At 47.8% G+C, this 27,989-nt stretch overlaps 1 protein-coding gene across 2 annotated transcripts in view; it reads right to left on the bottom strand.

The window, feature by feature from the left end:
- FLVCR2 (FLVCR heme transporter 2) overlaps positions 1-27,761 on the bottom strand; it is a 55,813-nt gene extending 28,052 nt beyond the window's left edge. For both annotated transcript variants that reach the window (XM_034993231.1, XM_034993232.1), the window contains exon 1: positions 26,588-27,761. In XM_034993231.1, coding sequence (XP_034849122.1) covers positions 26,588-27,382 — 795 coding nt within the window. In that variant the 5' untranslated portion in view covers positions 27,383-27,761. The remainder of the gene's footprint in view (positions 1-26,587) is intronic.
- Between the last annotated feature and the right edge of the window lie 228 nt (positions 27,762-27,989).

Here is a 27,989-nt window from a genome sequence, read left to right on the forward strand (position 1 = left end):
GGGAGAAGGTAGGATGGCTGGCTATTTCTTCAGCACCTACTATGTACGGGGTATCTAATAGCACGTATCTTTTTCATTTAACCCAAGAAACTTCACAACAAAGACAAAAATGAGAAACTCTGATGGTCCACACCCTGCCTAAGGTCACACAGGCAACTGGCAGAAGAGCTGGCCCTCCTAAGCCAGTTCTGATTCCAGAACCTGAGCTCACCTCCCATCTCCCGTGAAATGTCGGTATGACACTAGTCAACACGGAAGCCTATATTCTCACCCATTCAAATTCTGTCATGAATTTTCTAGGACACCTCAAGGGTAAAAATCAGAGACCGGCAGCCCACGTCAGTACAAGATTAACTCAAAGAGATGGGAGGATGCTGCCCCAGGAGGGTGGTGCCCGCAACTTTCCCGTGCCGCTCACAAAAACGAGACCCAGGCCACGAATGAAAATGATTAAAAATCATCGCTGACTGGTTTGACTTGGTTTATGTCCTAGCATTTATATTAGCTTTATCATCCTCAGCAAAATATTAGTCATGGGCAAAATACACAATACACAGTCAAACCAGTCCAGTCTTCACTCTTCAGAAACTTATTCTTTAAAAATTGTTTTTAAAGTGGAATTAAGGAAAACAAAAACATAGGGACTGGACTGTCAGCTGCTGCCTCTTTGGTTTCTTCAAGACATATTTGCTCCCGCTTCTTGAGAGCTGTGTTCAGTGAGAGTTTACAGCTCTATTCAGCTCCCAGTTCTTCGGTCTGTCCCCTGGCAGGTGCTCAGTCATGTTGGCTAGTTGGACAGATGAATGGATGAGAAAAACCTTATCTACAAAAGCTGGCAGTATCACACAGGTCTGCCCATGATATTTGCAAAATGTGATTGGATTATGTCCCTCCTCTACTAAAACCCTGCAGTGACTTCCCCTTGCTTTTAAATTAGGTAAAAACCTAAACATACCCACAAAGTTCTGCACCAGGGGTCATCTGCCCCTGGTTAACTATTTGCTCCCTGAGACCCTGCCACCCTGGCCTCCTTTCGATCTTTCAAATGTCCAAAGTGGGGCGCCTGGGTGGCTCAGTCGTTTAAGTGTCTGCCTTCGACTCAGCTCAGGTCATGATCCCAGGGTCCTGGGATGGAGCCCCACCTCAGGCTTCCTGCTCAGCGGGGAGTCTGTTTGTGCTCATGTGCATGCTCTCTTGCTCGCTCTCTCTCAAATAAATAAATAAAATCTTAAAAAAAAAAAAAATGTCCACAGCACCTTCACGCCCAAGGACCACAGGGATTTTGCACCAGCTTCCTCTGACCAGACTAGAATGCCTTCCTTACTCCATTTCACCAAGTAAATGCAGACATCCTTCAGGCTGGAGCTCAATCCATGCCTCGTCAAGGAACCTTTCTCTGGTGTCTCATTTGAGGTTAGCTGCACACGGGTAGTTTTATACTTGCATGATTATTCAATTAACATCTGTCTCCCCAACCGGATTTTAAGTTCCAGGAGGGCAGGGCTCACATTTATCTCTAGAGCCTAGCACGTAATACTAATCAGTAAAATGTATGGAGCTTTTCATGGAGGATCTCAATCCTCTAAACAATCCCAGAAAGAGAGGTACAGGTGTCACATTGTCCCAGCTTTACTGACGATGAAAGTGAGGTGCAGAAAAGTGAAGTGAGGGCGCCTGGGTGGCTCAGTTGGTTGAGCGACTGCCTTCGGCTCAGGTCATGATCCCGGAGTCCCGGGATCGAGTCCCGCATCGGGCTCCCTGCTCGGCAGGGAGTCTGCTTCTCCCTCTGACCCTCCTCCCTCTCCTGCTCTCTGTCTCTCATTCTCTCTCTCTCAAATAAATAAATAAAATCTTTTTTAAAAAAATTAAAAAATTAAAAATTAAAAAAATTAAAAAAAAAAAAAGAAAAGTGAAGTGACTTGCCCCAGGTCACACAGCTGTAAGCAGCTGAGCTTGAGGTTAAACACACAGTAGTTCTGAATACAGAGCCTATTGACTCTCATCTCTATGGTTCACTTTACCCCAAAGAAGACGTTTAACAAAAACGTGATGAATACAATGATGAAAAGGCAGGCTGGGATACTCAGTGCTCATATCCTATTTTCTTGTCGCCCTTTCTGCAAACCCAAGGGTGACATCTAAACACCGTTGCAGCATCAGTGGTCATGAGTACTTCCAGAGCAAATGTCACAGTCAAAAACACATCAGTGCTGCCTGAGTGGTTTGGGGAACAGGAAAAAGCCATTCTGTGTGTAATGCATTACTTGTCATTCTTGCTGACTATGCATCTGGCAGAGCAAAAAGAAACCCAGAAAACCATCAGGCTGCATCTAAGAGGGTAAGATTTCCACACTTAATCCCTTGCACAGAACAACACATGTATTATGTTGGCTCTAAGATCCACAGAACCACTGTCCCCATCACCAAACACAATGGGGCATTCAACAAAGCCCCGAGTCACCGCTGAGTCAGACCCACGGCACAGAGCAGCCCTCCTAAATGCTGCGTGGCCATGAAGATGCCCAGACCATCAAATGAGGACCCTGGGGCTTCCGCAAAAGGCAGGGAGCTCTGTGTTAACACCATGGTGAGGCCTTTGGTCCTAATGGAACAGAGACAGACCACTGGTCCCCGTCTGAATCCTTTGCTAGGGTCCCAGGCACCTCATCCTCCTGTCCCGGCCATTGGTAAGGTGGACGCTGTTCTTATTGATAGGAGGCAACCACCTCAGCAAACAGGTTCTCACTCACCCAACCCCCTCCTCTGCCCACTTCTCCCCTAGGGCATACCTGCCATTCAGACAAACATGAGCCCACTCCACGCCAGGGTTGGGCCATTCCTGGGCCATTGCCTCATTCCTTTCCCTTGGGCACGGTCACCAGATCAGGGCCGGGCATGTCTCTGGGATTTCAGGGCTCCCAGGAGCTGGCTCCCTGGCGCCAAGGGTAAAAAATGTCCCCTAACTTGGTGGACGGCTTTCCCTGCCACAGAGCCCCCGGGCTTGAAGTCTTACTTCAAATGTGACCTAATGGGCTCACCTTGCTCCTCAAGGAATTCACACCTATGTTGCGTACATTTAAAAACAAACCCCTCACCTTTCCTCCTTTCCATCTCAGCAGTCCTGGAAGACATCGTCCCTCTAATACGGGGGCTCAGGCTCTGGGGTCAGAGAGATCCGAGTTCAAATCCCAGCTCTACCCGTTATTACATGTCTGACTGTGGGAAGTGGATTTAACCTCCTTGTGCCTGTTTCCTAATCCACAAGAGGAAGATACCATTATCTAGCTCTCGCGGTTGTTCTAGGGTCTAAATGAGCTCCTTTGAATGGACTGTGCTGCAGAAAGTTTCGCACCGAGTGGGCGCAGCAGGCGCAGTTCTCCCCCTGCCCCCTCTCACAGTAATGGCGGACGCGGGAGGCTACCAGGCCTCAGAGGCCTGGTCTGTTTAGGGCAGTGGGACAAACCACCCTCCCCGGGTCTCCTCGTCTTCCCTCTCCAGCTCCTTCCTTCTTGCGGCTCTTTCTCAGTTCTCTCTGTCTGCCCTGACCCTGCCCTCTCACACACACTCTGTCCCCGACCTTCCCAAGCCCTCCTTGGAGGCTACTTTGAGTGGGCGACTGTGAGCTCTCCTCCACCTCCCTGCGCCATGCACTCAGGTGCACATTCCTCAGCGCTGCGTTGGCCACAAAGTCCCTGCGGGGGGACCTCCAAGGAGTCAGCCCTCTCAGAGGGAGGAAGGAAGTCCAAACTCCTCAGCCTGCTGTTCTTGGCTTTCTTCACCTACTTTCAACTACCTTTCCAGGCCCATCTCCGCCCACTTCCTGCTGTGTCCCTGGTACTCCAGCCAGATCGGACTCGGACGAGTCACGATTCCCGTCTCTTCATGGTCTAGTTTCTACCTTTATGCAAGCAGCTTCCTTGCTTGGAAAGGGCTCCCGCTTTTAAAAATCTTTCAGAGCCCATCTCAACATCAGCTCCTTTACTGGGTTTTCTTTGATCGTCCTGGTGAGGAGAGATCTCCTTGCCCTAAACTCCTCTAATCCTTCGGTGTTCTGCCATTTTTCTGACACTCGTCTGATGCCTGGTAAACAGAACAGGGTCTCGCTCCATAAACGGGTGTTGAATGAATAGGCTTCAGCTAACTGGCATGTCAGGAACACATCACTCCCCTTCCAGATTAGCCATGAGCCTTGACCTGGGGAAAGAGGTTGCTGGAAATTTAAATGCAGACAAGTTCTCAGAGAAAGTTTGCTACTTAAAACCAAACTAAACCAAACCAAGCCAAACAAAACAAAAAAACATGATTGAAGGCCCTTCTAAAATCAGAGCCACGTGAAAGATACATTGGGGTTCAATCTAGACTTTCACACACTTAAAGCCCATCAACCCACGTGAGCGATCTTAAAGCACACAGCACGAAGCCACCCCCACAGGGTATTTTTATATCATGTGTGACGAGATGCACGTGTAAACCTACACATCTCTATGTACTCTAGCAATGGTCTTACAATCTAAAAATTAATCTGAAGCTAAGGTTCACAGAGTACCACAGTTGAGGAAAAGTTAAACTACACAGGGGCGCCTGGGTGGCTCAGTCGTTAAGCATCTGCCTTCGGCTCAGGTCATGATCCCGGGGTCCTGGGATCCAGCCCCATGTCGGCCTCCCTGCTCAGCTGGAAGCCTCCTTCTCCCTCTCCCTCTGGCTGCCTGCCTGTCTGCCTACTTGTATCTCTCTCTCTCTCGCTGTCAAAAAAATAAATAAATAAAATCTTTTCAAAAAAAAAAGTTAAACTACACAGACAGATGTCAGAAAACGTTACTACACAAAGGGTCATTTAAGTGCATGCAGAATTTACGGGCACTAAAATGTGCTAAAAATGAAGTAAGCCCAATTTCCATCCCATACCTAAATATGCCCACACGCTTCTGGGGCTGCCTGGCTCGACACGGGTGTCTTAGGCACCCACAGCATGGCCACCGTCAGGGAGGCCACCACTGAAGCTCTGTCTCCCGGATCACGTACAAGTGGGGAATTACGTGCAACACGCCGAGGTGACTCTAACGCTCACTGCCCATCCCCAGTGTGTACTGGTGTGGGCTCTTAACCACCACAAAAGTGGCTCTATTGAAACACATGTTTGCACATTCCAATACGTCACTTAGACATCGGTTTACACCTACATCTGGGTAAAATGACGTAAACAGGGTCCCAAACGTAAGGTACTAGGCCAGAGTAAAGGCACTCTGCAGGAAAGCCACCTTTGGACCCGGCATTGAGTCTGTGGATGCCCCAGAAAGAAGCAAGGAGAATGGGGTGGGTGCCGGGACACTGAAACACTGAAACGGACCACCAGTTGAATTATGAGAGTGAGCCCCCCGCCACCTAGGAACGCCAAGGAGCTCCCAGGAAATGCCACGGTAAGCAGTAATATACACGCAAAGCCCACTCATATGACTGTATTTTTGAAATCCCCAAACCCAAGCCTTTGGCTTCTTTTGAAAAGGCCAAATCAGGATTAAGGACAGAGCAGACCTTCAGGAACAAAAACAATCCCACTGATTTAGGAGGAAATCACTCACCAAGGGGGTTTTATGGATTTAAAAAGCTAAACTGAGGTCTCTAAGAACTTAAGAAGCAAGGTCACAGTGGTCACAGCTAGTCAACTCCAGACTTCCTCAGGGCTCCCGCCCCATTCACAGGGTCTGTCCTCAAATCTATGACTCTGCTGGGGGCTTCTACTACCTGGACACTGTCGGACTTCTTCAGTCCCTTGGGGGAAAAGCGGTGAGGGAAATGTAGGAAGCAGCAGGTACAGAAATTAGGACAGCCTGCTTCTTAGGGAAGAAACAGTAATAGCAGCGGCTAGTGGCCCTCACCGTGCCCGAGTCACCATGGCACTACTAAGCCACACACACACATGCAAGCACAATCTTTTAATCCCTGTTTTAGAATTGAGCATTCAGGGGCGCCGGGTGGCTCAGTCGGTTAAGCATCTGCCTTCGGCTCAGGTCATAATCCCAGCGCCCTGGGAGCAAGCCCCCCATCGGGCTCTCTGCTCAGCAGGGAGCCTGCTTCTCCCTCTCCCTCTGCCTGCCACTCTGCGTCCTTGTGCTCTCTCTCTGTCAAATACATAAAATCTTTAAAGAAAATTTTAAAAATTAAGCATTCAGTGGGGAAAAAAATTTTTGAGGAAATAACATTTGAGTAGTTTATCCAAGGTCACATAACAATAAGTGATAAGGCTGGACTTCAAACTCAGGCCATCTGTACTAGAGTCTGTACCCTAATGCTTAGATTAAATGATCAGGTCTTGGCTATTAGCTAGACTAAAAGGAAGAGCACTAATGCATAACGAGCACCTATTATGTGTTAGGCAGTGTGCTAAATGATTTTTCACATGTTATTTCATTTAATCCCTATGACAACCCCCTAAAGTTGGCATCATCATGTCTAACTTGGTTTTTATAGATGAGAAAACATCTCTAATTTGCCCAAGGTCACTCAGCTTCTAACAGCAAGACTGAGATTCAAACCCATGGCTAGCTGACTCCAAATCCAATAAGCAGGGTGAATGTCACAGAAGTGAGTGCCTTCAAACACCTGACAATTCTTCCAGTCTTATATGATCCATTCTGTAAATCAAGCACCTCCCTCTAGGTCTAGCTGTTGGAGATGAGAGGTACCTCCAGCCATAGTCTATTTTGTTTACTACTTAGATCCTATGTGATTTCTTATTCTTATGTGATGCTTAGTTTGGGATTTTTTTCCACATAGGGTGGTGGTGTCTCCCCAGATAGATGGTTAGCACCTTGAGGAGAGGGCCGTTGATTAACATTGCCTTTGTGACTCTTCCCCACACAGCGCCCAGCACAATGCCAAGGGCAGAGATGGTGCTTGGGAAATATCTTCTAAATAAAGAGATAACTCAGAATTGTGCATCTGGGACCTAACTCAAGTATCTGCAGCTAACAGGTTGGGCACAGTAGCCATTAGCTATATTCTGAGAGCTTACCACTACAAGAAAGCAGAAGTGAGAAGGAATGACACAGAGAAGACCTCAAATTTAGGGCTCTGAAGATCAGATATGGAGGCCACTGGAATATGGGACTTCCCACCGTCAAAGCTACACTCAGTATTGATTGAGCACCAAATGTTGGTTGTACTAAAAAGAAAGGGAGGAGACAAAGAGCTCTCATCACCAAGCTTATAAGCTATCTAATGTACCTTGATCTTTTTTTTTTTTTAAAGATTTTATTTATTTATTTGACAGAGAGAGACATAGCGAGAGCAGGAACACAAGCAGGGGGAGTGGGAGAGGGAGAAGCAGGCTCTCCGCAGAGCAAGGAGCCCGATGTGGGACTCGATCCCAGGACCCTGGGATCATGACCTGAGCCGAAGGCAGACGCCCAACGACTAAGCCACCCAGGCGCCCTAATGTACCTTGATCTTGACCTACAACCTTGGTGCTGGGTTTCCTCCTCATCTTTGGGGGGGGATGCAAGGTAACTGAAGAGCAGAGGTACCCTTGGCTGTAAATAGAGAAGATGCTAAGTTTAGGGGAGGGGTCTGAGTTCTACAGGGAACTTTTTTTTTTTTTGACAAAGAGCTTTATTTCTTTTTTTAGCTGAGCCCCGTATCTGTGCCTGCTTTCAGTCATCAACTCCGGAGGCTCTTGGTATACACACTCCTCCTTTAAGGGGTTGGGGTTCCTCTTGAAATTGTCCTCCTGGTGACATCTGCAAAGGGTCAGTCTAGATCTCTATGAGAGCAGACATGAAGCCTCCTCTGCCTCCCTTTTCACTAAGGGTCCACATCACTGCTGACTTCACCACTCAAAGGTCCCTCTGCTGACACTGCTGATGGCCAATGACCACAGCCTCACAGAACTTCCCCATGACTCACGTGCAAAAGAGGAAAAACAAGGGGGCATCTTTTGAACCACCAGGCCAGCCAGAGCAGTGGAGCACAGACCTCACCTTCTCCCAGTTTTTTACACTGGAAGTAGGCAATGTGCACAGCTCTATTCAAGTGCTTTGGCACTTCGCACCAACTCACACACAGCAGCCGACGGGTGCGTCCCACTGTCCTGGGTACAGACGGTGGTAAACAGCCCAGAACACATGCAATGTCACATGTTGTCATCCCTAAAAGGAGTTCATATGATGACAAATGCTCCTACCCCTCCCACATTTTCTTCTAAGTCTGGTTGGACTTTCCGAGTGACAGACAGCCCTCCCCTACTGATTTTCAGGGGTGAAGTTCAGACCCAGGTGATTACTCAGGGGACAGACCCTGGAAGAATTATTGTTTTGTGGGTTGCCATGTAAGACCCAGTTCCTCTTCCTACAGGGTGTGCCTCCAGAAACAGACAGAGTGGGTCCAAAGCAGCTTTTTCCTAGGAAGGCAACTTCACAAGTTAACTAAACCTGCCTCGTGATCCTGAGGAGAAATCTAGAAAGAGAAAGAAATCTAAGCCTCGCACGAGAAACACAATTAGTCACCCATATCTCACACCGACCCAAGGAAGCAGCACCATCAGACTTTGCCCGATGATTTAGGGAGTTACTCAGGGACCTACTTACACAAGAACATCTCCTAATATCCTGCTCTGAAGATGCCTCCCCTCCTACTCGGCTTGGTATTTCCACCATTAGTCACTCCATTAGTTGCTGCCTTTCAGTTTCATCTCTCCACCCTTAAATGTGAATGCAAGGACCTTTTCTTTCCCATTCACTGCTTCTCCCTTAGCACTCAGAATGCCGCTTAGAACAAAGTAGATGCTCACTAAACATTTGTGCAATAAAAAAATAAAGGTTGTGCTGCACTGTCTCAAAAAAAACCCATAGCTCCCGAGAGCAGACTGTATAGGTAAGAGCACTGAGTTCTAGAAGCAGAGCATGTGGCCAAGGCCTTCCTGAGACGGACAGGCCAAAAGGAGGAGAGCCTCATTCACTGGCTCCCATTTGTCATATTACCTGCTATCAACTGGGGAGACGTGGGGAGGCTGGCTAGAGGGAATGCAATCCAGAACAAGCAGGATTCAAGAAGACAGAGAGGATGGCCAGGGCCCTGTGTGGGTTATTTGCAAGGGACAGAGATCTGGCCCAGGGTGGGGGCACCCTAGGAAAGGCCATGGGTTTGCGGGGAGCAGCATGAGAATATAGGACTAGCCATTCCTGGGGCAGATAATGGGGTACCCTCTTCCCTGAGGAGAAGGAGGGACACTGGAGAGAGAAAAGGACAGCCCAAGCCCCACCAGTCCCCATTTGTCACCACTGATCACTGCCACTAACTGTAAGGGGCGTGGGGGGAAATGTGGTAAGGCCAAGACCACCAGGCCCTCAGAAGACAGCTTCTCACTCTGGGCCCTGTCTCCTGACAGTGAGGACCAAATCAGCTCTGTGTTGTGCCACCACTGAAGAAAGGAGCCATCCTAGGCAGAGACGGAAACCTGCTTTGTGCCAACCGTTGGCAAAAGCCCCTTCTGGGAATCAAAAGGAATCAGAATGTTCTGCAGGATTCCTGGCACTGCAGAATGGATCAGCTCAAGAGGCTCAAATTAGCAGAAATACTCCAGAACCCAGAAGCTCTGGGACAGGCTCCTGCAGCCAGAGTGACCAGAGCTCATTTGGAAACGAAGAGCTGGCTCTAAAGGCAAGAATGCCAAGCTCTACGAACGGAGGCCGTGGTCCTCAAGCCAAGAGCACTCCAACGTTGCACTTCACAAAGGAGATAGGGTGTGAGTTGTGCACAGGAAAGCCGTTTTATTCCTTGAGTGTCATTGAGCAAGTCCAGAGTCAGTTTTTCTTAAAGGCACTTAAGGGCCTCTGTTTGCACAACACATAATCTGAGCAGCAAGACAACCCAGTGAGGTCAGAGCAGGATGCCCAAAGTCCAGGTGAAATGACACCGCCCTATGAGGGGCGTACTCTGTTCCCTATTCCCTGAGTCTAAGCAACTTGCTGAATTCAGAGCAGTGAAGTAAACATCGGGACTTCTGATGCTCCCATTCCCGGCCCCGCTCTCTTCCCGCAGAACCTCACTGAGCCGCGACAAGGCTCACGTCCCACGAAGACATGGTCTGAGACTCCAGATGACCCAGGGCCTGATGGAATCCTTTGCAGTGCGTTTGTTATATAACTAAGGAACGTGGTTGGGTCATCATTAAATGGCTACCATATTTACTCGGTATCTGTTATCAAAGTTCTTTCTGGACAGTGAATCTGAAGGCAGTCCATTGGGAGGAGAGAGCATTAACGTCTCCTTCAGTCCCTCTAAACAAACCTCCAGCCAATGATCTGGCCTCTGGGAACCCAACGTCCTCTCCCCCCACAACAGCCTGAGAAGCAAACACTAGCAAGGAGGGAGGTCTTACTCCACGAACAGCGAGGGTGGTTGAGATACCTGCCTCAAGGCCACACAGCAGGCCAGGGGCTGAGACTGTCTTCTTGGGACCGGGATGGTGACACTCCAGTGACACTCAGGACATGGAGGTGGTGAGGGCTTAGAGGAAGTCGCTCCAGAAACCCAAGAGCCCTGATCTGTACGGGTCCCACCCCGCTCAGGCAGCACCGGAAGAGAGAGGCTTTATAACCACCCGCTGCTCTTCCTGACCACCTGCTTCAAAGGCTTCAGGAACTGAGGATATAGGAGGAGGGGATTTTCTCCGGGGGCCTAGTTACACTGAAAAGGTGGAAAAGATTAGTAAGAGAGTTGAGTCAAGCCGCATTCTTCCCTTACCCCCACTCCCCTCCTCCTGAGGCCACAGCTGACATGTTATTAGATGATAATCACAGAAAATGCTCTGGAATCTTCCCTCGGCAATGAGAGGATAACGCCCCACGGCTGAAGTGTGAAAGCCAGAGCACCAGACATCCATCTTCCCACCCAAATACCCTCAGTCGCTGCTGTGCCCCAGGTGTGGCGCCTCCTGGCCCGTGTACTGCGAGCAAGGTCTTGCGGGGGGCTGACCTCTCTGTAGGAGGCTGGGGGTGCTCTCACCAGCTGAGAGACTGGGCGCAGGCGGGGCTGCTTCAGTTCCCCCACCTATGGCACTGGGGAGGGGGATCTGCTGGCATGAACTTCGGGGACAGCAGCGATGAAGGAAAGGACCTGAAATCTAAAGATGCCACAAAGAGCGTGGTAAGGAGGGAGAAGGCAGGTGTGTGCTCAGTAACAGTCTATGGAGGGCTTGATTCCAAGAGCTCTCACACTCTCCCTCACTTAACTCCGGTGGCAACCCTGGGAGGCAGACTTTCCTGCGACAGATCACAAAGCTGGTGCCCGAAGAGGGCAGGTGTCCAGCTGGACACTCCAAACACAGCGGCCAGCAGCGCTGGGTCCCGCCTCCACGGCTTTCACCCCAGGAGTTCTCAAACTTCAGGGGGCGTCAGAATCCCTGACAGAGAATCAAAAACACAGATTCCTGAGCCCCACTCAGAGACGCTGATTCCTTGGTTCTGCCCTGGTGCCCAGGAATCTGCATTTTTAACAACCCGCGCCGCGCCCCCTCCTTGGGGGTTCTGCAGCTGGAGGTGCATGGCCCGCACTTCACAGTGGCTCCCCGCTGCCCTCAGCGAAAGAAGTCAGAGACAGTTTTCCGCTGTTGTCTTCCCTACGTGTCCCAGGCAGGGTTGGTGGGATAGAGAGGGATCTATCTATTCCTGCCGAGCACCTCAGGAGAGAAGAAGTGGTCTTCTGAGTGAGCTCATCGAGTGGTTCCACAAACATGTCCAGCTACTGAACTGGAAGCCCAGGGCAAAGGTCTGAGGAGGCACAGATCGCTTCAGGGGCAGCCACCACCCCAAACAAACAGCCCATTGGAATGGGTCCTGCCCACTTCTCAGAATAGATGGACACCACAAATAGCCTCGTGTACAGAGAGCTGCCTCCAGAGCCATCAGAGGACACCCAGCCATGCCAACACAGTAATTTGGGGCAGAAAGCTGGAATTTCCAGGGGAGAGGAGGAGGGGAAAATGGAGAAAAAAGAAACAACTCCTAACTTTGCTCCACCTTCATGCCCGCCCACCCCCCTCCCCGGGAGCCAGCAGAGCTGTCCAATGAAGCAGTCTCCTGGAAACAAAAGGGACCTGTGTCCACCTCCTCTCTAGAGAAGGAATCAGGCAGGATCCAAAGCAAACACTGCTCCATTACGAGGTTCTGAGACACACTAATTCCAAAAAGATGGCAAGTAAGTAGAGCCCAGCCCTGCCTCCCATCTCCCTATAGCACATACACGGCACAGCTATTATCTGCCCTCATGCCCAAGCAAGGCCTCATCTTGAACCGTGGGGCGCTGAGAAGCTGAGCTCATGTTTTTGCACAGCATAAAAAAGGAAAGATGCCTGGGAATGAGGTCAGAAAGCAGAAGAAGTGAGGTGGACAGCCAGAGCCTGCAGGAAGGCCTCCCACCTCGAGATGACTCAGTAAAGAAAAAGGCCCTTAGTCCTTCAGAACCAAGAGAAGAAAGATGCTCCATTGGGTTAAGTTCAGGAATGGTGCTGGACAGAAGTCAGGAGACAGAGAACAAAGAAAGAAGAGGAAACACCAGCTGTCACATTAACCGTATGGTTCTTTATCATCCTTGACGGGGTTCCAACCCTTAACCTGCGATCCACACGGGGCTGTTTGATGTTGGTGACGGGGGGTAGCTGAAGTCAAGGAAAGGACATCCTGTTAACGGCATTGCTGGAAAAAGATCAAGAACCAGCCAGTGGAAAGCAGCTGTGTCTACCTAAGAGGCCTGGACAGCCCACCTCCCTCAGTAGAACCTTAGGTTTGTGAGACTAAGGACTGATGTGTGGGGGTAGGGGGTAGGGGGCTGAGCCATATCTGTGTTACCCCAGAGACTCGCAAGTCTTCATCACAGACAAGAGGTGTCGTCACTGCATGCTGGGAAAGTAACACCACTTCCCAGCACCTATATACACCTTTTAGGTTGAGTAGCTCTCAAGTGGGACTTGGCCCATTATGATACCGCCTGGAAACTTCCCAGAATGGCCCACCCTCCCTAGTCACCCAACTCCTGGGCATTCTACCCAGGAAGAATCAGTTCATAAAAATCACCTCAGGGAAGCTGTCCTGCTTGCTCCCCATTGTGCTCACACTGGGGTAATGTCCTCCCACATGCTGTGACCTGTAAGCGCCCATGCACGTACATGGTGGTGTTACAAGCCTTTAAGTGTTGGCCTCTCCTTCTAGAGCAGGAGCCCCCTGCACACGGGAGCAATTACGTTTATCGATGGTGGTACTCGTGGCATATCTGTTCTTCATTTAACACTTTTTTACCTGAAAAATCTGTGAGCTAAGATCCCTCCATTTGTTTCACTTTTTTTTTTTTTTTAAAGATTTTATTTATTTATTTGACAGAGAGAGACACAGTGAGAGAGGGAACACAAGCAGGGGGAGAGGGAGAGGGAGAAGCAGGCTTCCCGCTGAGCAGGGAGCCCGACGTGGGGCTCGATCCCAGGACGCTGGGATCATGACCTGAGCTGAAGGCAGACGCTTAACCATCTGAGCCACCCAGGCGCCCCATTTAGCACTTTTTTATCTGAAAATTCTGTGAGCTAAGATCCCTCCATTTGTTTCACTTTTTTTTTTTTAAAGATTTTATTTATTTATTTGACAGAGAGAGACACAGCGAGAGAGGGAACACGAGCAGGGGGAGTGGGAGCGGGAGAGCAGGCTTCCCACCGAGGAGGGAGCCCGATGGGATCATGACCTGAGCCGAAGACAGACGCTTAAGGACTGAGTATTTTAAACTAACAATTTTTTTTTTAAGATTTTTTTTTTTATTTATTTGGCAGAGAGAGACACAGTGAGAGAGGGAACACGAGCAGGGGGAGTGGGAGAGGGAGAAGCAGGCTTCCCGCAGAGCAGGGAGCCCGATGCGGGGCTCGATCCCAGGACCCTGGGATCACGACCTAGCTGAAGGCAGATGCTTAACGACTGAGCCACCCAGGCGCCCCCCTCCATTTGTTTCACTTAATCCTCTTCTTTACCTTTTGCAATAGCCAATATTATCTCCTGCTTACAAAAGAAGAAATCAAAATGTAGGAAACCCAATGGACTTGACTGAAGAAACAGAGCAGAGCTAAAGATGGTGTTCTCAACCACCCTGGGTCTGGCACAGTTCAAGGCACACAGTAAGGACTACATAGCTCTTTCCATTGAAGGAATAAGATTAAATCACATCAGAAAGACAAATCCAGGTATGACAGTTCCTTCCTCCAATGACCTGAGCTCTCAACTTAGTCACCTTCATTCTTGTGTATTAACTTGTCCATCCATTTGTAAGCATGTTATGCCCAGAGCCCTGCTCTGAGATATAGGAGAGGTGTGTTAGTCAAATTTCTAATCCTCTGGCAAGTTTCCCATTTAGCTGAAAGAGGAGGAGGAGAAAGAGGTGGAAAAGGACAGGAGAAAAGATAAGGAAGAGGGGGAACACAAACATCCAGAAAACAAAGGTCAGTATCCCAGTGAACTCAGCAAGCACGCAGAAGGCCCAGAATGCACTCCTCCAAGCACAGAGACCGATGAGTTGATGACAGGAGGTGAGCAGGCACCCAGCCAGAAGGAAACACCTCACAAGCACTGGATCTTTGTGTGTGTGTGTGTGTATGTGTGTGGTAAAATACACATAAATCTTACCATCTACGCATAAATCTTAACCATTTTTTTTAAAAGATTTTATTTATTTATTTGACAGAGAGAGAGACACAGCGAGAGAGGGAACACAAGCAGGGGGAGTGGGAGAGGGAGAAGCAGGCTTCCTGCTGAGCAAGGAGCCCGATGTGGGACTCGATCCCAGGACCCTGGGATCATGACCTGAGCTGAAGGCAGTCGCTTAACCAACTGAGCCACCCAGGCGCTCAAAGGAATTTTTTAAATGATATCTACTCAAACATCAAAGATCATATCCTTTTTTTTTTCTTATTTTTTTTTAAGATTTATTTATTTACTTGAGAGAGCAAGAATGAGAGAGAGAGTACATGAGAGGGAGGAGGGTCAGAGGGAGAAGCAGACTCCCTGCTGAGCAGGGAGCCCAATGCGGGACTCGATCCCGGGACTCCAGGATCATGACCCGAGCCGAAGGCAGTCACTCAACCAACTGAGCCACCCAGGCGCCCCATTTTAACCATTTTTAACTGTATGGTTTAGTGGCATCAAGTACATCCATATTGCTATGCAACCATCACCTCCACCCATCTCCAGAGTATTTTTCATCTTCCCAAACTGAAACTCTATACCCATCAAACAGTAACTCCCCATTCTTTCCTCCCCTAGTCCCAGGCAACCACCATCCTACTTTCTGTCTCTATGAATTTGAGTACTCTTTGTACCTGCAGTATAATCAAAATATATTTGCTCTTTGTCCCTGGTTCCTGGCACAGAGCTCTAAAAGCCCTTGGAATCTCATGAGTGGTAGGAGACTTTTGTTACGCACAAGGAATCCTTTTCCAATCACACATGAATTTATGCTACTGAAGTGACTCAGAGCAAGGACTGTAGATGGCCTTAGGATGGGCTAATCTCCAGAAAATTACGTGATTAGAGTTTGGGAATTTTCAGCCTCATCCTCCCCCCGACCTCTGAAGAGGCAAGGGGAGCTAGAAATTGAGCTCTATAAAAACACATGAGCAAGGAAATTCGGTGAGCTTTCTGGTCAGTGAACACATCACATCAGTGCTGGGAGAGTGGTATGCCCAGAGAGGCCCCCACATCTCTTCCATTTGGCTGTTCCTGAGTTGTGTCCTTCATAGTAACGAGTAAAGTAAGTGGCCTTACCAGTAAATAAAATGTTTACCTGAGTTCTGTGAGCCATTCTAGCAAATTATAGAACCTGAGTAGGGGTCATGGGAACTGTCAATTTATAACCAGTCAGTGAGAAGTGTGGCTGGCCCCCAAGACTTGCAAATGGCATCTTAAGTGGGGGCAGTCTTGTGGAACTGAGCCCTTAACTTGGGGGTTGGTCTGCATTTAACTCCAAGTAGTCAGTGTCAGAATTAAATTGAATTGTAGGACATTCAGTTGGTGTTAAAGAATTGGAGAATTAGTTGGTGTCAGAAAAAAATACACATCAATACCTCATATAAGTTGAATCATATAGTATCTCTGCTTTTGTGAACTACCTTATTTCACTTAGCGTAATGTCTTCAAGGTTGATCCATGTGTAGCATGGGTCAGAATTTCCTTTCCTTTTAAGGCTCAATAATATTTCATTTCATGTATATATCACATTTTGTTTATCCATTCATCTGTAGATGGGCACTTGGGTTGCTTTCTCCTTTACGGCTATTGTGAATAAAGTTGCTATAAACATGGGCAAACAAATATCTGGTTTAACCTCCTGCTTTCAGTTCTTTTGGGTAAATAGCCAGAAGCAGAATTGCTGGATCATATAGTAATTCTATTTCTAATTTTCTGAGGAACTGCCATACTGTCTTCCATATGACTGCGCCATTTTACATTCCCATCAGCAACACACAAGGGTTCCAATTTTTCCACATCCTTGCCTACACTTGTTTCTTTTTTCCCTGAGGATGAGCATCTTCTCATGTGCTTATTGACCATTTGTATATCTTTTCTGGAGAAATACCTGTTCAAGTCCTTTGCTCATTTTTAGATTAGGTGGATTTTTTTTATTGTTCAGCTGTTATATATTATATACATATAATTAATACATATATATTAATTATATATCCTGGATATCAACACTTAATAGATATAGGACTTGAAAGTATTTTCTCCCATTCCACGAGTTGCCTTCTCACTCTATTGATGGTGTCCTCTGATGCACAGAAGTGTTTTATTTTGATGTAGTCCAATGAATCTCTTTTTTTCTTTTATTGCCCATGCTTTCAGTATCACAACCAAGAAATCATTGTCATCATTACCAAATCCTACATCACTAAGCATTTTCCCTATGTTTTCTTCTTATAGAGTTACAGTTTTACCAACACCATTTGTTGAAAAGGCTAGTGATAATCATGTGTCAATGTAGGTTCATCAACTGTAACAAATGTACCACTGTGGTTTATAGTTTTCTCAACACCATTTGTTGAAAAGACTGGTTATCATGATGTGTCAGTGTAGGTTCAACAACTGTAACAAATCCACCACTCTGGTGGGGGATGTTGACAATGGGGGAAGCTGTGCGTGCTGAGGAGTGGGGTAAGAAGGGTAGGGAGAAATCTCTGTACCTTCAACTTAATTTTGGTGCAAACCTAAAACTGCTCTAAAAAATACCTTTTTTTTTTTTTTAGGAAAAGGTTTCCATTGGCCTTGGCACTCTTGTTGAAATCATTTGACCACATATGTGAGGGTTTACCTCTGGGCTCTCTATTCCATTGGTCTATATGTTTGTCTTTAGGCCAATACCATACTGTCATGATTACTACAGCTTTGTTATTAGTTTTAAAATCAAGAAGCGTGAGACCTCCAACTTTGTTGTTCTTTTCCAAAACTGTTTTGGCGATTCAGTGTCCTTTAAATTTCCACATGAATTTTTCTATTTTCCATTTTTCTATTTCTGCGAATAACATCATTGGGATTTTGATGGGGATGGCACTGAATCTGTAGATTGTTTTTGGTAGTATTTCCATCTTAACAATATTAAGTCTTCCAATCCACAAACACAAGATGTCTTTTTTATGTATTTATGACTTCTTTAATTTCCCTCAGCAATGTTTTTTAGTTTTCAGTGTATAAGTCTTTCACCTTTTTGGTTAAATTTATTCCTGGATATTAGTTTTTGATGCTGCTGTAAATGGAATTGTTTTCTTAATTTCCTTTTGGGATTGTTCATTGTTAGTGTACAAAGATACAATTAGGTTAAAGTGTTGCAAATTCAGTTTACAGAAAGGAACTGGTTATTGGGAGTATAGCATGAGGGAGGATGGAGGGAGAAGGAAAAGGTAAGTAAAAATTCCATGAAATCCCCTACCATTTTGAATGGGGCTTTTTCTTGGTTGCCTGGTTGCTGTCTATCTTTTCTTGGTTTGCCTGGTTGCTGTCTATCTTTGAGTAATCTCCAGAAATCCTATAAAGAAGTTATTTTAGCTGGTTTTTAGTTTGCTTAACATTTCTGTGAGGGGCAAGGGTCTGAAGCTTCCTGACCCACCATCTTGCTGACATACTCCTCGAGGCCTAAGGCTGATTCCCCAAGCAGTGAGTGTATCTTTAAGGAGAGAATTAAGGAGCCAGACTGGTCAGAGCAGAGAGACAAGGCTGGGAAGGAACAAGAGACAGACTGGATAGAAAGAAATGGAGAAGAGTAGGGGTCTTAGCATGCTAACCCAAAGACTCAGACTTGACTCCATGGAATTGCCAGGCACCTGCAATTGCTGCCAAAGGAACAAAGACAGAAGTCAGGCCAGGCCAACCTGAGCCTCCTCCAGTGGCCTGAGCTAAAGGTCAAAGAAATAAAAGGAATAGGAGGGAGCATCAGCACGGTTCCACATCACATTCCACCAGGGCATGCCTCCCCACCCCCGGGGTGGGAGTATATTTCAAAAATCTTAAATGAATCCAAATTATGAGCCCCACCCCCAGCCCAGCCTCTTCCCTCAATCTGAAGGGTGAGTGGCTGAGCTCCTAATTGCCTCCCCGGGCACACTGGACCAGCAAACACATAACAAATCTCTCCCGACAAGAACGTGGTTCCAAGCAAGAGGCTGCCTTCCCAAGGCCTGCCGTTCCCCTTTTCTAGTGATTTCAAAAACTGATCACTAGTCTCCCCTGGGAAGCCAGGTAAAAAGACAGGAGCCCGCGCCCCACCCCTAGAGCGTCCAGTTAAGGAAGTCCAGCTGGGGCCCAGGCATCTGTATTTTTACCCAGCCCCTAGGGTGAGGCAAATGATCACCATTTTTGGCTTGGAGCACTGGTCTGGTGTCCTCCCCAGAGCTGCTAGCCTTCGAGCTCATTTCTCTTGGCCTGCCTCTTTGGCGAGGGCTTTCCGACTGACAAAGGAGAACTGGAATTCACTTCCACTTCACTTCCCCCAAAAGGCTCAAACTGAAGTTTTATCTGATCCACAGTTTCAAAAGGATGGAATATAATTAAACACACACACACACCTATGAATTAGTCATCAGCACTTAATAAACAGATTTCATAAGGCAGACACAGAAAGACAAACATTGTATGGTTCCACTTATGTGATGTACCGAGCAGAGGCGAATTCGTAGAAACAGAGAGTAGAAGAGAGGTACCTAGGGGCTGGAGGAAGGGGGATAGGAGGAGTTATTATTTGATGGGTACACAGTTGTTGAGGGTATATAAAAAGTTTTGGGTATAGATAGTGGTAATGCTTACATAACATTGTAAAAGTATTTAATGCCATTGAATTGTACACTTATGAATGGTTAAAATGATATTATGTCTCTTCTACCAGAATAATAATAATAATAATAATAATAATAATAATAACAAAAACAGACTTCATCTAAAAATCTAGATCTCTGGTTTCTCCTTAAGGAAACAAAATGAGCTCTGGCAACACTGGGTCATGCTTTATATACCAACAGTTGGCAGCAGCCGACGCAGTTGCTGTCTTTGGATGGGAAATGGACTCTCACGTTTGTCGTGACCCCACCACAACCCAATGTCATTTTGACTGTCACATTTATAAGACCTGCCTGGCACCCAGGAGCACTTGAAGGTGTGGTCCCAGCCCCACCCCACTGCATGTCATCACCACTGGCCTCCTCCCCTCCCAGCCCTGGCCTATTCCTATCTTCCAGTGCATAAGGGGAGGCCAGGAAGTGGTCAGCCATGTGGGCAGGCACTCTGTGTGCTTTAAGTAACAAGTACAATCACTAGAAGAGAACAAGAGTTTGCCTTCACCTCCCCCAACTTCAATCAGACCTTGAAAGGCCTCTAACATTAGAAAATCCAGAACGATAAGCTTCGACTTTAACACATGACCATGATTGGGAACAAGAGTAGGCTGACCACCCACCTCCTGACCCTGACCCCTGAGTCAGTCTCAGACACCCAGCCTCTCTGGTATTACCACACAATCAGCCGGTCCAGCAAACACCACGTCCTCAAGACTGGACTCCGTTTCCTAGCACCCATCTTTATCTGCTAGAATCTATTTCCAAACGCGTAAGTATGATGTGGTTCAGGACATGCTCCTCCAAGTTATGGCACCCAGAATATTTTAAGCTGAGGGAGTTTCAGAAAAGAGCAGATGGGGAAAGTCACTCTGACCTCCTCCTGCTCGCTCTTCTTCCCTGAAACAGACCTTAAACCTTCCTGTAAGAGGTACTCCTCCCATACCTGGAGCAAAGGAGCACCCTTACCTCTGAAAACAAAAGGATACCAAGGGGGAGCCTGGGTGGCTCAGTCGTTAAGCGTCTGCCTTCGGATCAGGTCATGATCCCAGCGTCCTGGGATCGAGCCCTGCATCGGGCTTCCTGCTCAGCGGGAAGCCTGCTTTCTCCCTCTCCTACTCCCCCTGCTTGTGTTCCCTCTCTCGCTGTGTCTCTCTCTGTCAAATAAATAAATAATTAAAAAAAAAAAAAAAAGGATACCAAGGAGAATCATAACAGGCCTTACTCAGTTTCCTCAGTTTGCTACACTAATTTCATACTCCTAACCTGTCATAGTCCTCCACGATGGTGCACTTTTCATCAAATCTAGCCTAAAAGCACATAGGTCTAAGTGTTTCTTCATTTCCTTAGGAAGGCTCCCATATCATGTAATACTTATATAAACTTGGATGATTTTCTCCTGATTACCTGTCTTTATCAGTTTAATTTTTAAACCCAACAAAGGTCCCTAAGAGGGTCAAGGAAAACTCCCCCCTCCCCCCACCCAACCTGCTAAATAGCATCATTGTTCTAGATCTGCGCTGTCCAACCCGGCTATTGAACACTATCACCATTCCTGGGAAATGTGGAGAGGCTCTCAGTGTTAAATACATGCCAATTTTCAAAGACTCAGTATGAAAAAAGAATGGAAAACAGCTTATTAGTGATTTTATTATATAGATTACATGTTGAAAGACTATTTTGGATATATCGGGTTAAATAAAATATACTAGTAAAACTAGTTTCACCTGCTCTTTCTACTTTTTAAAAAATTTACATTTCACCTGTTTTTAATGTAGCTAGTAGGAAATTTAGTTGTGCATGTGGCTGGCCTTATGTTTCTATTGGGTGGTGCTATTTCTTTTTTTTTTTTTTTTTTAAGATTTTATTTATTTATTTGGGACAGAGAGAATGAGAGAGAGAGAGCACATGAGAGGGGGGAGGGTCAGAGGGAGAAGCAGACTTCCGGCCGAGCAGGGAGCCCGACGCGGGACTCGATCCTGGGACTCCAGGATCATGACCTGAGCCGAAGACAGTCGCTTAACCAACTGAGCCACCCAGGCGCCCGGGTGGTGCTATTTCTGAAAGCCCAAACAGCGTGGCCACTACACACCTGATTCTGTAAGATGACCGCACTAGACAGATAAGTCCATCCTTTTTTTTTTTTTTTTAAAGATTTTATTTATTTATTTGACAGAGAGAGACACAGTGAGAGAGGGAACACAAGCAGGGGGAGTGGGAGAGGGAGAAGCAGGCTCCCCGCAGAGCAGGGAGCCCGATGCGGGACTCGATCCCAGGACCCTGGGATCATGACCTGAGCTGAAGGCAGTCGCTTAACCAACTGAGCCACCCAGGCGCCCCAGATAAGTCCATCCTTATCCACAGGGGATATATTCCAAGACCCTCACAGGATGCCTGAAACTGCAGATTGGTACTGAACCCTGTCTGTACTACATGTTTCTCTATACCTACCTAACTATGATACAGTTCAATTTGTAAATTAGGCACAGTAAGAGATCAGCAATAACTTGTTATAAAATAGAACCACTGTAACAATATACTGTAATAAAAGTTATGTGAATGTCACCTCTCTCTCCAACTATCTTATTGTACCATGCTCACCCTTCTTACAATGATGTTCAATGATAACACACCTATGTGATAAGATGAAGCAAGGGGAATGATGTGGCATTGTGACATCGTGTTAGGCTATGGATGACCCTCCTATAGGTTAGGAGGACCATCTGTTTCCAGGTTGACTGCAGGGGACTAAAACCATGGAAAGTGCAACAGGGATAAGGGGAGACTCCTATATTTTCATAACTTGAAAAGCAAACATTCTCTCCTACTCTTTCTGGTAGGCACTGGGCTCTCCGCTGCCCAGGGGTCCTTGAGGAAGTCCCTCCCCACCTTGGTGCTGTAGGCTCCTCACAGGGGCTGGAACTGACTTGGTCCCTTCGAGCTCCCACATCTCTCTCGTCCAGTGCCACCAAGCTATCACCAGACTCTAAGACAGGGCTTTCTTCCAATCCTTCCATTATAACATCGTCCACATCACTCAAAACCCCACATGGGTAATTTCCCTGGAAGCCATAGAACAAGTGTTGCCAAATGTCAGGCTGTCACCACCTGTGTAACTGGCCAGAGACAAAGGGAAGAGGCTCTGTTGCAATTCTAAGATTCCTTCCCTCTCTCACCCCAGCTGAGGATTCACTGGTTTCTTCTTCCCAAAGAGCAGAGCCCCACCTTCTTACGATTCTTGCTAGGCTCGAAGAGGCAGAATCCACCCTTTAGCAGTTTACAACACAGTGGGTGGGGAGACGGTACTAACACCAGGCACTTCAAAACAGAAGACAGGTACAGAGGTTCTCAGATTCTGGAGAAAACTGCTGGGTACTTTATCACCAACCAGACACTGGTTGGGCGCCTGGGTGGCTCAGTCAGTTAAGCGTCCGACTCTTGATCTCAGCTCAGGTTGTGATCTCAGGGTCGTGAGTTCAAGCCCTGCCTTGGACTCCACGCCCAGCGTGGAGCCTACTTTTAAAAAACCAATTAATTAATGAAAAAAATTAAAAAATTAATTTAAAAATTGAATTCTAAAATAAAAAATATATGCTTTATCCACATGACAACTCAGTATTGGCTCACTGACATGGGCTTTTGGAGGTGGAGTTGCGTTCAAGTCTCCCTTCTACCGCTTAGCAGCTGTAGGACCCTGCCTAAGTTTGCTACATTTATCTGGGTCTCAATTTCCTCCCCCGTAACAACAGAGACAATTCCACCTACCTCACAGAGTTGAAAAATTAAACAATAGGTAAGAAAGTGCCTTGCACGTAATAGGTGTTTGGTAGATATTAGCTTCCTTCCCCTTCAATTTTTCTAAGCAACTGGGCAAAGAAGATAACTAAAAATCTCATGGAGAACTGAAAATAAATCCTTTATACACTGATCTAGGCTTGTGTTTATTTGTTTGTTTATCGGAATCCTAGTGCCTGGTACAATTTTAAAATCTGGTATGGGAACTCTGCAAAGGCGGGGATTATCTTTGTAGCCCTAGCCCAGTGCCTGGCAAAAGGGAAGCACTAGGTGAATGCTTGTTGAATGAATGAATGAATGACGAATTTGATGCAAGCAGGGCTGGTGCACGTGTGGAGTACATAAGAGGCACGAGAAGAGGGAGGTCAGAATTATCAGCGTACAGAGTTTAGCTGATCAGTGTGAGGTTTGCAGGCCAACAAGAATTATTCTGTGGAACAGCATTTGAAGTCTGTTTAGACAGCTCTGGGGAGTCCTTTTTCCTAAGTGGCAAAGCTCTTAATACTACTCTAATACTGGGCGCCTGGGTGGCTCAGTTGGTTAAGCGACTGCCTTCGGCTCAGGTCATGATCCTGGAGTCCCTGGATCGAGTCCCGCATCGGGCTCCCTGCTCGGCACGGAGTCTGCTTCTCCCTCTGACCCTCCTCCCTCTCATGTGCTCTCTCTCTCTCATTCTCTCTGTCTCAAGTAAATAAATAAAAAAAAAAAAAATCTTAAAAAAAATTAAAAAAAAAATACTACTCTAATACTATCTCTTCTCCATTCAGCCGTGCCTTACTCAGAAAGAAAGGTAAAACGCATGCCAAGAACCAAACATAGATAGTCATCCTGACGGTGAGGAAGCATCACCAATTCAGTTTTTCACACATTTTTTCTAGCGTTAAGACGAAAAGATCAAACTGAATAGATGGCTCCGTGATACAAATATATGCTGTCAGAGTGTTTTTAAATGTAAAATTCTTAGCATTTCCTGACCTTGGTGGGGAGTGGGGGTGGGGAATGAGTAAATAGTCTTATTAAACTTTAAAGATTTATCTGGTGTCAAGTTCCCTCACAGGTGTGTGAGGAGGGGTCTGAAAACCTATTAGTTTATGCTTTATGGTTTACAAAAACATTTTGGATTCTCGGATCTCACCAGGCCACCCGAGGGGCTTCTCCCACAAAGCGATCCTGCTCTCCCCAAAACAATGGGTTTGAGATTGCACTGAATCCCGTTCTGCTGCTCCTAGGGAGATTTAACCCTTGGGAAGTTGGAAAGGTCCTGCCCTTCACCTCCCAGCTTTACCCTCCTATAAGGGAAAAAGCAAAAACTAAGGGTTACTGGTCATGTGTTAAATAAAATAAAATGAAAACAACTGCAGGTGCTTGAGAAGAAGTGGGACCTGGAGGCAGTGGTCTAGATAGAGAAGGACCCCATAAATACTTGCTTCAAATATTTGGAGAAGGCAGTCATAATGATGAGAGAACAGAAGGCAAGCTGAGGACAAAGCAGAAGCTGACACCCCAACACCCCTCCCCCCATGGGATCTATGTGATGTTCCTCAGGCACTCCTGGCTGCCCCAAAGGAAAAACAAATAGTTAACTTATAGTGATCACATTCCTACAAGACATGAGTCTCCCTCAGTTTACAAATGTCTTAGCAATCTACAAGAACAAAGCATTCCTACAATAACCTAGCTTCCAGAGGGAAATAGATACAATTAAATGCCCTTATAACCTGCAGCCCATTGACAGATAATTGAAGTGGGCAGAGTGTAATGTTCCTCAAGGAAGTTCCCAACTATCTTAATGTTAATGCCTTACTAGTGGGGTAAACAACCTTAACTTGACAATGGCAAGGCCTCTGGTATCCTGTGAGTCTTCTTTAACATATAAAAATCCCTTTGAAACCTCCCTTTTCCTTACCTCCCCCAACCCCATAGTATATAACCTCACAACTCCGGGGCAGCAGCTCTTTCTGCCCACGGGTCCTGTCCCTGTGCTTCCATAAGCTACCATTTTGCACCAAAGACGTCTCAAGAATTCTTGCTTAGCTGTCGGCTCCGGACTCTACCCCACTGAACCTCACCTATATTCCAAAATCCCATCAATAACATGCCCAACGTTTGGGTCATAACCTCACTGAGATGCAAAGAGATTCTCCTTCCAAAAAGAAAGAAAGAAAAGGGATTGAGATAGGAGCTTTCTGCGCCTTTCCAAAAAGGTTTCTAGGCCTTGGAAATTCAGCAGGAGATTTCTATTCCATCCTGCTAGGCTTGGCTCTACTCCCCAGGGAAGCAGTTTGGCCCAGAGCACTGTTTCCACTGTCCTCACTTCAGCCTGGTATAAAAGAAGGTAAGCACGGGGCCAGGGGCCAAACACCACCAAGCCAGCGCTCAGTGGTTCTATGTTAGTACAGGACATACTGCATTCTAGGAAAGCTGGTGAGTCAGGCTAAAAATATCCATCAAATTCTGACCATCCCAGAATAATCTGATGCCCATGGGCTGCTCCCTGAGAAAGAACAGCTTTCCTGAAATCACAGGTCTAAGCCAGTGGACTTGATGTGGGAAACAAAGGTAGAAGGAAAATTATTAAGTTTCCTCACTACCTACAGCCCATTGACAAGTCCTTGGAACAGGCAGAGTGACATTCCTCTAGGGACTCAGCTGCCTCGATGTTAATACTTTGCTAAGGGCAAAAGGCAATTCTAGTCTGACCCCCCCCTTCCCCCAGGATCCTGTAAGTCTACTTTAACGTATAAAAATTCCTTTGGAAACTTCCTTTATCTCTAACCCCCCCCCCCCAAGATACATGTTGGCAATCATTCCCCAAGCATATGGCCCACTGATATACACCTGAGGGGTCTCATGACTAAGGTTTTATTAAACAGTAATAAATGACCTTTTCCCAACAGTAGCTAGCCCTCTCAAGGTCCTGGAAACCTTGCTTCCAAAATTCTTTAGTGACTTAACGCTACCCCTAACCCCCTCCCAACTTGAAAGTATATAACGGGCCACTCCTCATGACCCCATTGCAGCTCCTTCTACCTACGGGTCCTGTCCCCGGGCTTTCATAAAATCACCTTTTTGCACCAAAGACGTCTCAAGAATTCTTTCTTGGCCGTTGGCTTCGAACCCTAATAACGTCTTTCCTATATCAGACTGACGGGGTCAGGAAGGAGATCATAAACCCGAGGACATTCCAGAAGCATGCTTTCTGCTGGGGGAGGAGAAACTGTCGGTGAAGGAAAAGGTCTCCTTCTGTTCCCCTAACCTTCTCTTACAGAGCCATCCAGTCACAATCCCTCACTCCCGCCCAGCCATGAAGTCCCCCAGGGTCACAAACACTGCTGAGGTCAGAAAACCACAGGCTCCCACACACTTAGGTGCCCTCAGGTACAACCCAACACAGTGAGCTTCACAATGATATGATGCCCATTCCTCTGAACACCCGCCAACTCCTTGACCCACCTGATTGCCAAAGACAGCTATGGAGCAGGCCGTTGAGACCTCATTAGCCCCGAACCAGACAGAAGCAATGCGGGAGGGCATGCCCAGGATGAAGACCTGGGCCACAGAGCAGATGATCTGGCCTAGGACGGTGACTGGGAAGAGATGTGGCTTCAGGCTCCCCAACTTCACCCAGGCCCCCAGGCAGTTGAGAGCAGAGCCAGTGAGGGCGATGGTGCGCAGGCCGAATTTCTCCAGCAACCAGGCCACGGGCAGGATGAGAGGGATGTAGGTCAGCATGTAACACATGGACAGCCAGTCGATGGCAAAGGCACTGACCCCGTAGAAGTTCATGAAGATGTTATTGATGGAGCCGTACTGGATCCACTGGAAGGCATTGCACATGGAGTAGCAGCTGAACAGCAGGACCACCACCCAGCGACGCTTGCTCACCTTGATCACGCTACTGTCCTCGGGGCACGAGCTACTGGGGTAGGCCAAGCCACCGGGCTGGGCCAAGGTTCTGGGGTGGGCAGAACTGCTTGAGTGGGCCGACACGCTGGGGTGAATGGAGACGCTGGGGTGGGCCGACACGCTCGGGTGGGCCGACACGCTCGGGTGAATGGAGACGCTGGGGTGGGGCGACACGCTCGGGTGGGCCGACACGCTGGGGTGAATGGAGACGCTGGGGTGAGTGGAGACGCTGGGGTGAGTGGAGACGCTGGCGTGGGCCGAGGCGCTGGGATCCGCGCGCAGGGCAGGCTCCTGCGCAGGGCTGCCATCGTGCTCCTGTTGGTTGGGCTCTTCATTCACCATGACCACAGCCTCTCCTGGAGCCCGAGACAGGTGCTGAGGACCCCGGCAGTCTTAAGGGACAGTGGCCTCGGCTGCTCCCTTAGAGCTGACAGGGCACTTGCCCAGGCCCACCCCAGAAGACACGGAGACCCGAGCCTGCGTAAAAACTGCGAGCCGAACTCCCTTCACTCACCCCCAAGCTTCTGTTCCCACTTTTCCTTGGTGTCTTTTGCCACCGACCGCTGTCCCCCAGGCCGGCCGCAGCACCCCAGCCCGGTGCTAGCCACGGGTGCCTTGAGTCCTCCCCAGGGGTTCAGGCCAAGTTCAGTCCCTCGGTCCGGGAGAAAAGTTCGCGCCTGGCACGGAGCCTCTAGGTGGGACTCGGTTCCGCTCCGGGGTGGCTTGGGGCCCCGCCCCCTCGGGCGCACGTGACCGCCCCACCCCCGTCCAGCCGGGCTTCCCCCACCCTCCTGCTCCCCCCTTCCCTCCCGCCTTCTCGAGCCGGGCTGGTCCGGCTGCGCAGTTGTTTCGCCACAGCTTGCGGGGTGCATTCCTCCCCCACGCCCCGGGTGCCATGGAAACCGCCGGGTTAACCCCCACCCGCCGCACCGCCCCTCAGATTCATTTG

This window comes from Mirounga leonina, unplaced genomic scaffold, assembly GCF_011800145.1.
Source record: "Mirounga leonina isolate KUSES-001 unplaced genomic scaffold, KU_Mleo_1.0 Mir_82, whole genome shotgun sequence".
NCBI lineage: Eukaryota > Metazoa > Chordata > Mammalia > Carnivora > Phocidae > Mirounga > Mirounga leonina.